The 15,235-nt window shown below is 40.2% G+C and overlaps 3 protein-coding genes across 4 annotated transcripts in view; all 3 read left to right on the top strand.

The window, feature by feature from the left end:
• Positions 1–15,235, top strand: part of LOC144655938 (protein mono-ADP-ribosyltransferase PARP4-like) — a 53,749-nt gene that overhangs the window by 22,987 nt on the left and 15,527 nt on the right. For both annotated transcript variants that reach the window (XM_078516125.1, XM_078516127.1), the window contains exons 18-24: positions 1,531–1,664; positions 2,222–2,386; positions 3,451–3,491; positions 3,622–3,712; positions 4,733–4,870; positions 5,673–5,765; positions 6,135–6,228. In XM_078516125.1, coding sequence (XP_078372251.1) covers positions 1,531–1,664; positions 2,222–2,386; positions 3,451–3,491; positions 3,622–3,712; positions 4,733–4,870; positions 5,673–5,765; positions 6,135–6,228 — 756 coding nt within the window. The remainder of the gene's footprint in view (positions 1–1,530; positions 1,665–2,221; positions 2,387–3,450; positions 3,492–3,621; positions 3,713–4,732; positions 4,871–5,672; positions 5,766–6,134; positions 6,229–15,235) is intronic.
• Positions 8,095–9,739, top strand: LOC144656618 (membrane progestin receptor delta-like). Its single transcript, XM_078516862.1, has one exon. It carries the CDS (start codon positions 8,375–8,377, stop codon positions 9,494–9,496), a length of 1,122 nt encoding a protein of 373 aa, XP_078372988.1. The 5' UTR covers positions 8,095–8,374; the 3' UTR covers positions 9,497–9,739.
• Positions 12,105–15,229, top strand: LOC144655978 (uncharacterized). Its single transcript, XM_078516179.1, has one exon. The coding sequence runs from the start codon at positions 12,244–12,246 to the stop codon at positions 15,112–15,114; it is 2,871 nt and encodes a 956-aa protein (XP_078372305.1). The 5' UTR covers positions 12,105–12,243; the 3' UTR covers positions 15,115–15,229.

The following is a 15,235-nucleotide window of genomic DNA, read 5'->3' as shown; positions in this document are numbered from 1 at the left end:
CTATCCCATAGACTAGTAAGATTCGTGGAAAAATAAATCAACTACAACTCTATAACTTGGGAAGTTTTTCTTTCAGAAACCTTCATCAGGATCTAGTTTCCATAGCTTGAGTAATTTAAACCAGAGCGCTTGCAACCCACATCGCATACAGATTTATATTGTACGATCAACTCGCAAACCTGACGCCATCTTGGAAAAGACCCTCTGTCCTCGTTTCCATGACACCCAAAAGGGACCTGGGAGTGAGCCATAATAAGTCGGTCATCTTGGGGTTTTCGCGCGAGTGACCGCGCGAGCATGATTTCAAGCTTTTGTAACACTTTACCTACAAGAAAACCGCCTTCAAGGGCCGATAATCGTGAGCCAGATTTACATTGTTCACCAGAGGAATACACACAGCATGAAGAGAAAAAGAAGTGTGATCCACGGTCAAGAAATTCTCAACCGAGTTGGATGATAGCATCGTTGCTGCGTCTCAGTGAAGGAAGATGTACTTGTGTGGACTCAAACAAATATAGTGCTAAGAGATTAGCTGATTCAAACTTGGCTGTTTTTTGTTTTTTTAAAGGGGGGGGGGGGTGGGGCTAGTGACTTGTCCTTGTGGGCTAGTGATTATTTGTACCTACTAGTCAATTGCCTAGTATCCAAAAAAGTTAGTGTCGAGCACTGGCTTATCCCGGGTTCTGTTGCCGGCTTTTGGTGGCTAGGGATATTTCTACTCCCCCCTGAATGGGATGCTAGTCCATGTAAGGGTGCCCCTCAGCAATAATTCGCCGGTACCAATTTATACACCTGGGTGGAGAGAGCACTGTGAAAGTCAAGTGTCTTGCCCAAGAACACAACACGATGACCCCGGCCAGGGCTCGAACCCGGGCGGCTCGATCCGTAGTCCGGCGCGCTAACCATAAGGCCGCCTCGCCTCCCGCTGGCGATCTAAAACTGGTATATTGAAATGTGTTTGGTGAAGTTATGTTGGATTCTAAGTAAAGATTAAAGTCCAAGCTTGTGCAACGTCATGGTGTTGTGTTCTTGCACACAGTGCCTCTCTTCACCCCTGAATATAATTACAATTAAAACTACGAGTACAAGTTTTCCATGAGCAAATAGCAACGAGGCGCAGTCGAGTTAACTATTCGCTCGTAGAAAACGAGCGCGAGTTGTCTATCAGCGAACAGTGGGAGAACGAATCAGAATCGAAATATCGCGGATTTCCAATAGAACACGTCTGAGGGTTACTTAACAAAATTCAAGTGGGGTGGGGGTGGGTAACTTGCATCTCACCACAGGAATTCAAGCTAATGTATCATATGTGATGATTCTTGTGATGATTAACCATTCGTGTGGGATCATAACAAATCATATTATGATGTTATTTTGGCTGACAAAATCATCTCTCAATCACATTCGTGGTGCAGTGTGTTCACATTAAATCATCTATGGAATGATAGCCCAGCATCTCACGTCAGGTGGAGTACTCAGTAGTGACAGGAAAGTTATGTTAAAAGTTAACTGTTGTACTCCTTCTTGTAGTTTGTGGCTTTGAGGCCTTCATCAACGGCAAGCATATCGTTGGTGAAGTGAAAGAGAAAGAACAGGCTCACAAGGAGTATCGGGAAGCCATTAGCCAGGGGCATGGGGCTTACCTCATGGACGAGGAAACTCCGGTATGTCACGTGTCACTGTTTGTCCCATGATCCTGTTTGGCCCTATGTAAAGTCGTCTTAGACTTGTGGGTTCTACCAGTCATTCGCACAACCAAGTTTAACAACTGTTTTCTTTTATTTTTTTTATTTTTCATATAAAACTTGAACAGCTGCTTAACTGCATAAAAATAATACATTAACATTTGGATAAAACATTTTAAAACACCTAAGCTAAAAATCAGAACTATTTTATGTTAAGGAGCTTCCTACAAAGACATTCTTTGGCGCATTATGCAATCCTCCCTTTTATACCATTTGCTGTGGTATCTTTGTTTACCGCTGTCCAGTTTGTAATGTAATGCAATGCAATGCAATGCAATGTAATGTAATGTAATGTAATGTAATGTAATGTAAATACGGAAAATAATCAGTTAATTAACCTTACGTAAAAAACTAAAACCCTGAATGGTTTGTAGAGAACTTCTTGTAAAGAACTTCTTGTAGAGAACTTGTAATGGTTGTAGAGAACGTCTTTTCATTGCTAACAGCTTGTTTGCTTTCTTCTTTTATTCGCTCAGGATGTGTTCACCGTCAGCGTAGGAAATCTTCCTCCCGGTGCATTAGTGTTAATCAAGATCACATACGTCACTGAACTCACGGTGGACAGGGAACACATTTGTTTCTCGCTTCCAGGCTCCTTGGCACCGTGGACACGTGACAAGGCCTTGGAGGAAGTTACTCAGGTTAACTGTATATTGTGTTACATTGTTACATGAAATTTTGGCGACACGTTAATTTTGCGATTTTGAAAAATCCGTATTTAGCGACACTAATTTAGCGATTTTTTGAATAATCGCTAAATTAAAGTGTCACCGAAATTTTAATGTAATAAGGTATAATGTAAACTAGAATCAAACAATAGTGGTAAAAAAGATGAATTTGGGAAACAAATCTCAATTCACCTGAATGGTAACAGCGTTGTTTTCTTGCACTGTCTCAGAGTTATGTAGTAGCCTTGTACTAAAGTCAAATATCTATTTCAATGTGCCTGTGTATTTTTTGTTCAGTTATTGTCCTTTTCACTATGAAATTGTTTGTCGTTTCTTTTCGGTTAACAAATGCATTTGTGCATGGATCAAGCCTCTAACATGACTACAGGCAATTTACTTTTAACCTCTCCCCATTTCTCAGCCCGTTCAAAAAATAAAAGAGGCCTCTGCGGAGAACAGAGAGAGAGAGAGTTACGCCGGTGACAACACAATTTTATGTCTCCTTTCGTCACAGATCTCGGTATACCGTATTTACTCGAATAAGCGCCACCCCCCGCCAAAAAAATTTAATAAGCGCCGCAGTCCCGATGCGGCGCTTATTCGACGAATTTCGTTTAACTGAAAACAGCACTATAACGCAACTCTAACACAAACTTGGACATTTCTTTTTATCATAAGCGATGTTTTGCAGTTCAATGTGACTGTTTTACCGCTCGCCCATTACATGATTAGTTTTTCTATCCAACATTCTTACAATACGTAGTTCTGTAAATGTTGCAAAGGCCACGAACTTTGGCAGGACAGCTAGCGCCACTTCTCTCTTCAGCAAGAGACGAATATACTGACAATGAAAAGACGATATTTTGAATAACTGTAAAAGATTAGTTCTTTGTAGCTTCCCAGTTTTAAATAAGCGCCGCCCTCGAATAAGCGCCGCACTTGAGATGCGAAAAATTTAACAAGCGCCACGGCGCTTTTTCGAGTAATTACTGTGTTCATATGTTTCTTTCTAATTGATAGCATTTGTTTCCTTTTAGACTGATGTTCAGACAGTGAAGATGCAAGACGAAAGCCAGAGGTGAGTTATGGGATGGCAGAGCTACTAACTGGTTCCCAGTCATCCGCCTTTTTCTCGCCCATTCTTTGTAATGTGGTCAGGGTACCACCTTAAACATAGTCTAAAGTTTGTCTGTTTGTTTCCTTTGTAGCGATCTGTTTGACCTATCCGTGGAAATGAGTGTAGAAATGCCCTTTGAGATTCGCACACTTGAATCTCCTTCTCATATAATTAGAACCAAGGTAACACTTAATAATAAATAGATGTTACTCAGGGGAAAGTTTCAAGCCTATTCCAGTTGTACTGTTCAACTTTCTTACTGTCTTATCAGTTTAGACAGTTTAGTATAGAATGGTTTCCTTCCGCGAAACCCAGCAATTAAATCACGTTGGTGTAGCGCGCGGTCAAAACGAATAACACCTGTGAAAAACGCGCGCATAGAAGGCCTGGTGTTCACTAGCGGTATAATGCATCTGGGGTTTTTTCCTTGGTGTTTGTATTTAGTGTCATTATTGCAATTCTGCTTGCGTCGTTAGTGGAAACCAGGCTTTTCTTGCAGTATCGCATATTAAACCTTAGACAAACGGACCAATCAATAAAAGATATACTTGCATAGATATCAAACCACCTCGGTGAGCGTAGCCTCCTGTTAAAATATTTACGTTATGTTTGAGATAACAGTTATCAAATTACTATAAATAAGTGAAAGTAAATGTAATGACCAGTCAGCTTTAAAGGGACTATGTCACGGCTAAGTTAATCTTATGTTATTAAATTTTGCCAAATATTCGCTATGAAACTAAATGTTTGCAAAGAAATTAATTCTTTGATACTAAATGACAAAACCATAGCTTCCTTTCAGCTAAATGTGTCTCTCGGGCGTCATGAATTAAAGTTACAAGTAGACAAAATTAACTTTGAAAACTGTTCCGCCGGACCATATTTCAAAAGCCCACATCGCAATCCGTTTCAATCTTTGACACTTTTGGCCATCCGTACCTTCTTTTGCATTTTGTGTGTTATTTAAATATTCCTTCACTGTTTTAAGAGGTTATTGTATACATATAAACAAATTTGATGGTCATTCCCTATGCCTAAGTTTGGCTAAAATCCGTGACACGGTCCCTTTAAGTGTTAAAACATTTTATTTGAGCGGTGTTTAACGAGCATTGTTACATGGATTTAACAATACCACAAAAAAGGCGAGCATGTTTGTTACAAGAGATAACACTGAAGTCTTTATCGTCGATTTCTTTGTCTAGCGGACAGCTACCAAAGCAGTAGTGTTAATGAAGCGTGGCCAGACTTTAGGAGATGGTTTTCAACTTCTGATTGGTCTAGCAGAGATTCACGTACCCCGTATGTGGGTTGAACGGCACGTCAGCAAGCCAGACAGTCAGGTCAGCAGCAAACATTCTGTAGCCATGAGTAGAATTTGAGATCACCAGAATCTACCAGAATCTAACTACACTACAAGCAGTCGCCCTTTATCCAGAGGGGCAGGCTAAAGAAAGCCAGAAGGAAAAATATACCAAAGGGAAGAAGAGACTGCTTGAAGTATAGAACCCTACCATTCGTCTTTCATTTTGAGACGTCAAGCAAAGTCTTCTTTTTTACTTGCGTTATTGGAAATATCTAAAGCAATAAACATTCAAATTGTCTATGAAATTAAGTCATCTTGACCCCATTATCAAGTAGAGAGATAACTGTTGTTCTTTATATTTAAATTCGAAACTACAACCGTTCTCTCTCTACTTGATAATAGCGACCTTGAGATTGGACTACAAGTACAAGATTGGGTAAGACTACGAGTTGTCAAACCAAATTTGTGTGCCTCGTATAATCACTGAAAGAGTTACAGTTTGGGGGATACAGTTGTCTCAAAATTCCAAAGTCGTACTCGTACTCGATCTCGTACTCGTAGTCAAACCTAAAGGTCGCTAATGGAGTCAAGGTAACTATTACTTCGCAACGTCGTAATTTAATTTCGCTTATTTTTCATTATCAATTGTATTTCAAAATAATCTCTTGTTATAATAAACATTCCACCAAGAAATGACTATACATACTTAATTACTTCAAAATTGAAATAGAAATTTCTTAAGTCGGCGAATACTGTTGCTTTAGGCGACCCTTATTTTCCTCTTAATAGCTATTGTCCGGTTTTAGGTATTAACTCTCATCACTCGTATTTTTTTCTAGGCGTGCATGCTGACATTCTATCCTGAGTTTGAGGCTGAGAGTCCGTCAGAAGTTGAAGTCTTATTTTTGCTCGATCTCTCCTGTTCAATGAAGGTAAATTTTAAGGTGTTATTTTATTCTCAGGGTCTCAAAGGAATGGCCGTATCCCGGGAGCCTAAAATTTTCGCTGTGGAACCTAGAGCCCCAACCATTTGGATGCTGAGAGCCCAGTTAATTTAGCCTGGAGCCCTAAAAACGGTTTTGCTACACAGCCCGGAGCTTTGTTCTGGGGAGACCCGGGGCCTTGGAGCTCAGGTTTTTAGGGCCTGAAGCCCTGGAGCCCTAAACCTCATTGGGACCCTGTTGTCTGTGATTGAATGAAGCTGTCTTATCGTTAATACGTTGCGTTGGCTTGCGAGTAAATAGACGCCTCCACTCACTTTTAATTCAAAGGTGTCAATTTTCTTCTCTCTCCATTTTCAGGGTTCTCCCCTTGAGGAAGCCAAGAAAATCTTGTTGATGTGCCTCAGTCATATGAAGGAGGATTGGACATTTAACATACTCGTGTTCGGAAGCAGTAAGTGCATATTAAGGAGAAAGGCTATCCCCCACCCCCACCCCCTGATTATGGGGTGTCCAGAGTTATCGAGAATCCACAATTGCAGTGTGAACGTAAAGAGGACCTATTTTTTGTCGAGATTTTTTGCGGTTTCAATCGGTATTGGCGGTAACGACTTCAAACAGGCATTTGCATATCATTCTCTATCATTCTCTCCGCCCCCTGATTATGGGGTGTCCAGAGTTATCGAGAATCCACAATTGCAGTGTGAACGTAAAGAGGACCTATTTTTTGTCGAGATTTTTTGCGGTTTCAATCGGTATTGGCGGTAACGACTTCAAACAGGCATTTGCATATCATTCTCTGTAAGACCCTGAAGAAGGAACGCCGTGCCTTCCGAAATATTGGAATTTAAATATAGTGCCAAACCGTTTAAACAGCCTTGCAATATTTCTGCGTTAGCTGTTCGGTTTTAGCTGATCCGGTACTTCTATTTTGTCACGGTCGCCCTTGCAAATTCACGTTCGTTTTCAGTGCATTTATCATGCCCAAGCGCCGAGGGGGGACTGGGAAGCAAATCAAACAATAATATTGCAAACTTAATTTCGTCAACGATAAAATTCAACATCGGGAATCAAAGATCCTTCTTTCAAAAAGAGTTATGTGACCGCCCAAATAACGGATGGGAAGCGTTACTTGCGAGCCAAGTTAACGCCTTCGAGATCTGCACCAGTAGCGAGGAGATCTTGTGTTCGAATAATCTACACCAAGACAATGTCCTAGAGATGAAACGTTTGTCCTTTTAAATGTTTCACTTTTTTGCCAACCTCAGCATTACAGCTTCAGCTATACTCACAATGGGCGTCAAAAGTCCTTGAGACAGTTGGATGAAATTGATACTAATTTAAAATTCCCGTTTTTTCACCTTTAATCTGCTGCCGCTTCTGAACCACTCCCCCTCCCCCCTTTTCAATGTTGTACTCAAACGAGGCAAGTCTTGCAGATAGCAAATACAACATTGTTTCGGGGGGGAGGGGGTTATATTGAAGGGGTGAGGGGTAAAATTTGTCCAAGGTACTCAAAAAGTGCCGACTGTCTCAACACTTTTGGCGCTCATTGCAGCAATTTTTATTTTATTTTTCCGGGCTTATTATACCCATGCAATCAGAATTTAACAAAATAACATGAGTGCAATCAACTATCTATACGAATGTGCCTCGTACCCAGACGCCTCTCTCTTTTTGGGGGGAAATGGGCGCGCAAGGGAGGCTCGCCTTGTTATTCTCGCTTCGAAGCGCCAGAGGAGGAGGCTGTGAACGGATATTGTGATAATTTGAGAAGCAATTCATTCGCCAATACACGAGCTTGTCATCACTGTTCTTTTCCATACAATACCCTGTATATATCTACTGCGGTTTTTGTAGCATTTTGGAAATGTTTATAGCCAGTTTCGTCTTTCCGTTTCCACTCAAACCGTCTGCATTTTTAAAATTCTCGAACGTAATGTTTTATTTTAAATTTAATTTTCTGGTGGAACAATTTAGTAAGATGTTTGTTTTTAATTTCTAGCCAGTAGCATTTCTCTAAAACGTTTGTAAAATATCAACCACCGGCTGAGCTCCAGGACTGAGCCACAATAATTCCTCTGATTGCCTTTATTATAAACGTTTCTATAACTCGGCGTTAAATGTGATTGTATGTAATACTTTTATTGACTGAGATGTTCAGGTAATATATTCTTATTACATGCCCAGCTAGCTTGGGATTAAAGGTTGAAAAGCACAAAAGCAAGTTCATACAGGCGGGCTACACAAAAGAACTGTAGACAATGGATTATGTTAAAACTGATATTTTGCGCTGTAGAAACAACAAAAAACATTATTTTTGATGGTTTATAGAATATATTTTTTAGTTTCGCTTTTTGGACCAGAATTTTTTTCATTTGAAGAAAAGCGTCAGCAGAATAACTTCTACCGTCATGTCATAACCTTTTAGCTTGTGTGTAAGGATTGCGTCACGCGCATAAGTTGCACAATTCAATTTGCATAATTACACTTGATATCTAAATTTATAAAATATCAACTCGCAAACGGGTTTAATGCACGCGGTTCAGAAAACGACATAAACTCTTTGACCGCACCGATCGTCTTAAAAGACGCAAAATATGACGACGAGACTCACAAGGAAAGGGAAGCTGACACAAATCGAGCGAAATGGCGAGGTTAGTTCGCACGATCCAGTAGACCTTGACAAGAATCTCAACAAGAATGGAGTTGTGAAAGATGGCACGGCCCGGCTTCAGAACCACTCGCGAATCTTACGTGACTATCAAATACCGCCAGCTTACCGGGATAAGTGTTTGGTCTCCAGATACCGTCCACGAAACCTGTCCGCTTTGGAATGCGCCAAGAGTATGTTCTACACCAACAACGAGTCTGTGAATTTCTGGAGCCATATTTTGTCCATTGTTCTTCTCCTCGCCCGCTACGGTTCAATCGTGTGGTACCACAATCCGTCCACGGATCATTTCTATTTCCCTCTGACCTCCTTTACATTAGGCTGTTGCACTCTGTACTCGATGAGCTGCTTGGCTCACATGTTCAGCTCCATGACCGAACGAGAATTCCACATCGGTTACTACCTTGATTACGCCGCCATCAGCGTGTACACGTTCACCGCCGGACAAGCTTTCTATTTCTACTGCCATCCTCTGGGATCTGGGTTTCTCCTGTACGACTGGCGTGAACTGTTCTTATTCATCTCCGCTCTGGTCTCGTTTGGAGCGACGTACTCCTGTTGCAGGTCTCGCCATCGCTGGCTGCACGCTCGGTTCATCATCCGCACCGGTTCCCACATCGTCTCCTGGGCGTACAACTGTTCACCGTATATCATTCGCCAGCTGATCTTCTGCTCTTCTGATCCTGTTTGCAATCCCAATTCCGTACGTCTCTTCACAGGATGTTTCCTTTCGTTCGGGATCGCTGCGGTGTTAAACATGACCCGTGTACCCGAGCGATTTGCACCCGGGTTGTTCGATTTTATCGGGCACAGTCATAATCTCCTTCATGTTTTCACTACACTGGGTGACCACTTTGCCTATTCTGTGTTCTTGTCGGATCTCGCGGCGAGGAAAGAAGCTCTGGCTGCAGAAGATATTCCAAGTTTCTTCGAGACAATTGGATTGACTCAGCTCGTTTTGGCTGGAAATTTGCTCATCGTGTTTTGGTTTGCAAGATCTCTTCGCTTGACTTCACACAGTGACAGTAAACACTCGAAATCCTCGTGAACTGAACTTTACAATATATGCAAACTTATTTTTTTTTACTGACAGATAATTACATGCTGCAAGTTTTTGTAAACCGAATTGGGTCGTCGCGATCTGCGAAATAATTAATATTTTTATTATTTAAAACTAGCGTTTTCTCTTCTGTTTTCCAAGTGAAAAGCTTTTGTAAAACGCCGAGAAGCAAGATTGGTTTGCTATATTTAATAACTAAACGAGTGTTTATATGGTATGTTATGCTAACATTAAAACACAACAATGCGTTATGCTAAAACTTTGTATCAGTCTTTGTGGTACTTTATTTCGTTTGAATTGAAAACAGATTAGTTTTTCGAGTAACTCATGTCAAATCAAGTTTATTCTACTGGTCAATACTATCCAAAAACCATTACGATGAAGGCCTTGTCGTTCGATTGTCGTCACGCCCTCGTGCAAGGACATGCGTTGCGTGACATCTCTTGAAACAACACATGAGAGGGCAGTCACGATGTGTAATTTCTGAACTTCACGCGCACAAACTAATTATTTAGTATGTAGGAGCACAAGAAAATATTTAGAATGAATTCGTTGTTGCCTCGAGAGATTTTTTAGCGTTGACTGACATATTTTGCATTGATAATTACGACTTCAAAAAGCAAGAAAAAGCGAAAAAAAATCAAAATTTATATTCAACTCAAAGTGCCTCTCGTTGTCCTTTGACCCTGGCGCGCGCACATCGACACGCGCATCAACCGTTAAAAAAACCGCAGAGCAGTCAAATGTACGTCTCGGCCTGGTTCCCGCCAAAACTGCAAGTAAATGTCTAAATCTTCAAACTCTTCTACTTTCAAACCAAAAATGTAGACATAACTGCAAATTTAAACTTTGTTTGCCAACACTGCATAGGGAATGTACCATAATGTTGTCACCAGTTTTGTTGCTGCGTATTTTGGCTTTCGCTGTATGTTAATCATTCTCTTACTAACTTCTAGCACAATGGGCTAATTCTTGGCGTTGAAAATTTGCGTTTTACCACTATGTGAATTTAAACCGTCTTTAAGTTGTGTTGTAATTAACACCCTGATAAAGATGGCGACGCCAAAAAGTCGGTGAATTACCAAGAAAATGCCGAGCTAAATTTTAAACCAAACGAATCAATATTGTTTGATTTGTTTCCTTCACTGAAAACCGTCCTAAAAATCGTCATTACTATCTCCAATTACATTTTTCGGGCCAATATTTTAATACTGCTTGATTTTATGGTTCCAAGGTGTCTAATGCACTGTACTGGCCAAATGATACCTAATGAAATAACTCTTTGATGTCGTTATCTGATGTCGTTTGATGTCATCTTTGTATGTGCGTCCTTTTCAAAAATCAATACCAAAAAGGAAAATATATTTTTAGCAAAAGCCATGCGGTTGACAAGTATAATATCTTTAATATCAGAGTCCAGTTTATGTTCTAATGATAATTTTTTACAAATTTTTTACAAAAAATATTCCAAACGGCGACTTTCGTGCTGCGAGTCCCACGAAAGAAAAGCTTCATAATCACAACAAACATGAGGACAAAATTTTCGTTTTTTCCCTTTATTTGTACGATGTTCAAACAATAGAATGAGAGAACCCCTCGCTGTGAAAACCTGATACAACAAAGATAAACACGAATCAGAATATTTTTTGTAAAAAATTTGTAAAAAATTATCATTAGAACATAAACTGGACTCTGATATTAACCACTCTGAGTGTCCTAAGCTAATTGATTCCGCAATCCGTGGGCTGACCGAAAGATTCTCAAACGAAATTGGCAAGCTCCGGTGTGAGATATCTGAACTCAGAAGTTCAAATGTTTCTCCTGCGGGAACGTCAGATGAAACAAGACTCCAAGCCGAAAACAATGATTTAAAACGGAGGCTAGAGGACATGGAAAAGCGTTATAACTCGTTGAAGCAAGAATCACAAGCACTACATGACGAAAACAAAAGTTTATTGACGGCTTTACGACTTCTTAACTCTGAAATTGAGAAAGAAAACAAATCAAATCAAGAAGCAAATTTGCATACACAAGAACCCTCCAGGGATTCTTCTGATCAAGACCCCGCGTGGAATTTAGCTCAATCAAAGAATGGCGCGAAAAAGAAAAACATAAGATCTAGAAACAAGAACAAAGAGCCACCTCCTAACACCAACGACTCCGAAAATGCCGTGCCAGAAAAAGAACGCACTACCCTATTGATTGGAGACTCCATGATAAAAAATATCCAAGGTACACAGTTGGGAAAGGCTGTTGGCCATCGCGTGGTGGTGAAATCGTTCTCTGGTGCCACCACTAAAGCTATGAAGGATTACCTAAAACCAAATTTGGAGCTTTCACCGGATCAAGTGATTCTACATGTTGGCACTAACGACCTCAAGCATAAAGAACCGCAGCAAGTTGCCGACGCGATCGTTGATCTCGCCAGACAGATCGAAAACTCATCTGATGCCACAGTTACCTTATCGGAACTTGTTTCCAGAAGGGACGGGCTCAACGAAGCGGTGAAAACAACGAATAAACTTCTAAAGAATTACTGCCGACAAAATGGATGGGAACTTATCCAGCATCAAAACATCTCAGAAAAGGGATTAAACAGGGGTGGAATACACCCTAATGTTAAAGGTAACTTACTATTTTTTAAGAATTTTCAGTCAAGCTTAGGTTGATATGATGCGCTCTCCACTAATGCCGTGCCTGTTCAACCTTCTAATGGCAATGCTGAGGAATCTCGAATGTTAAATCAAAGCGTTAAGAAGTTTAGCTCAGTATTGCCATTACAACGCGGTTTTAAATTAGCCTCTTTAAATATCAATAAATTAACCACCCACATAGATGAGCTTAGAATTCTTCTAGCAAATAACGAAATAGATATTATATCGATTAATGAAACTAAGCTCAATGAAACTGTCACTGACGGTGAGGTCAACATTCCTGGTTACGATATAGTTCGACGTGATAGAATTACAGACAGTGGTGGAGGAGTATGCTTTTATGTCAAAAAATCTATAAATTTTACCATACGTAGTGACTTAAATATGGATACTCTTGAAAATCTATGCCTAGAAATTCAAAAACCGAGATCAAAGCCGTTTGTTGTTGTCACGTGGTACAGACCACCTGATTCTCCCATAGGTATCTTTTCATCCTTCGAAACTCTGATTGGGAAACTCGACTCTGAAAATATTGAATATTATCTAATGGGAGATCTCAACTGTAACATGAATGCTACTCGACATGACAATGACACGCGCAAACTAATGAGTATCATGGATGTTTATGGACTTCAGCAACTTATAACTGAACCAACGAGGATAACTCCGACTTCTTCAACTTTAATTGATGTGATCTACACCAATTGTCCTGATAAGATTGTATGCTCGGGAGTATGTCATATCAGTATTAGCGACCATAGCCTAGTTTTTGCCTACAGAAAATTATCCGTTAATGGAATATCTGGTGGACACAATACTATAACTTATAGGAACTTTCGAAAATTCAATCGAAATCATTTTCGAAATGATGTTGCGTCACAAAATTGGGATCCGGTATATAACTCAATTAATCCCAATGAAATGTGGTCACAATGGAAATGCTTGTTTCTTTCGATTGTCGACAAGCATGTTCCACTGAGAACAATGCGTGTTCGCTCACGCAGTTCCCCATGGATTACCTCCGAACTAAAAAAACAGATGCGTCATCGCGATTTTCTAAAAATTAAAGCAATGAAAACCAGTGATCCCAATGATTGGACGCAATTTAAAAAACAACGTAATGCAGTTAATACCGAAATTAGATTAGCCAAGCAAGTCTATTATCAAAATAGTTTTAACGAGTATGTTAGTGATTCTAAGAAGACCTGGCAGACCATTAACGAATTAACTTCACGAAAATCTGGGAAAACATCAGTTACGTCTCTAAAAGTAAACGGGGTGTCTGTTACTGACCCAACGGAGATATCAAACGAATTTAACAATTATTTTGCCACCATCGGTCCGAAACTTGCCAGTAACTTTGATCCCTTAGAAAATGACAACTATCAAAAGTATCTCACCAGCACAGACAAACGGTTCCAGCTCCGTCCGACCAGTACAAATAAGGTCCTTTCACTTTTGAATAAACTAAACAAGTCAAAGGCAACTGGCCTTGACAAGATACCTGCTAGGCTCATCCGAGACTGCGCAGATCTCATCTGCATTCCTATTCGTGATATCTTTAACCAATCAATAAGTCTAGGTATATTTCCCGACGATTGGAAATGCGCGAGGGTTACCCCACTCTTTAAACAAGGCGATCGAAAAGACCTTAACAACTATCGCCCAATTTCTGTGATCTCCATTGTGGCCAAGGTGTTTGAAAGAATTATTTATGACCAACTATATGCTTATTTAGAAGAACACGATATCATTTGTAAACACCAATCGGGTTTTCGTGCCATTCACTCAACTGTAACGGCTCTCCTCGAGGCCACAGACACTTGGGCATATAATATCGATCACGGCAAAATCAATGCTGTTGTTTTCCTAGATCTAAAAAAGGCCTTCGACACAGTTGACCATGAGATCCTTTTGTCTAAATTAAGTCATTACGGTATATATGGTAATTCACACCAATGGTTTAGGTCATATTTAGAAAACCGCACACAAATGTGCTCTATCAATGGTTCGCTCTCCAGTAGTTGTTCATTATGTTGTGGTGTCCCCCAGGGAACGATTTTAGGGCCACTACTATTTCTATTATATATAAACGATCTTCCGAATTGTCTCTCAAATTGTGAGCCAAGGATGTACGCAGATGACACCCATCTTACATACGCGAGTGACAACACAGACAATATTCAGTTACGCCTAAACCAAGATCTAGAAAACGTTCACAACTGGCTGAGAGCAAACAAACTTACTCTAAATATGACTAAAACCGAGTTTATACTTATTGGATCTAGGCAGAGGCTTAGTAATCTTACAGGTTCCCCGAAAGTTGCAATAAACGATTTTCAAGTTAGCCAGGTCAAGTCTGCAAAATCACTTGGAGTGATCATCGACGACAGACTTGATTGGAGTAGTCATATCGAGAAACTAACAAAGAAAATTGCTTCTGGGATTGGGGCCTTAAAACGAGTAAGGCACCTGGTCCCTCAAGCAACCTTACACCTAATATACAGAGCTTTAATACAACCGCATTTCGACTACTGCAGTACTGTTTGGGGAAACTGTGGGATTACTTTGCAAAACAAGCTACAAAAGCTACAGAATAGAGCAGCCCGTGTTTTGACCTTCTCAAACTATGACGCGCACGCTGGTGATTTATTTGAAATTCTAGGATGGAAAAATCTAGCTCGCCAGCAGCAAATTCAAAGAGCCACGATGGTTTACAGGTCTCTGCACGGGTTGGCTCCAGACTACCTATCATCTAAATTTGAAAAACGAGAAACCGCGTACAACCTAAGGGACTCTGAAAACAAACTCAATGTTCCATTACCGCGCACTAACTATTACAAAAACAGCTTTACGTACAGTGGCGCCATCTTGTGGAACAGTCTTCCTATTAACGTAAGACAAGCAGAGTCCCTTGGGCAATTTAAAAAACTAATTGAACGAGTACTCTAGGGCACGGCATTCGTGGAAAGCAGCTTTTTATTTTTGTACATATATTTTTATATTTCCCCTCTTTCTTGTATATATATTATAATTAGATTGTTGTATTGTGAGCTGATGAATTTGACCGTGT

This window comes from Oculina patagonica, chromosome 6 (genome assembly GCF_052425735.1).
Source record: "Oculina patagonica isolate OP01 chromosome 6, crgOcupat, whole genome shotgun sequence".
NCBI lineage: Eukaryota > Metazoa > Cnidaria > Anthozoa > Scleractinia > Oculinidae > Oculina > Oculina patagonica.
This window is presented reverse-complemented; position numbering and strand designations above follow the sequence as displayed.

Coding starts and splice junctions, on each gene's coding strand:
- LOC144655978 (XM_078516179.1), top strand. CDS start 12,244: ATGTTAAATCAAAGCGTTAAGAAGTTTAGCTCAGTATTGCCATTACAA.
- LOC144656618 (XM_078516862.1), top strand. CDS start 8,375: ATGACGACGAGACTCACAAGGAAAGGGAAGCTGACACAAATCGAGCGA.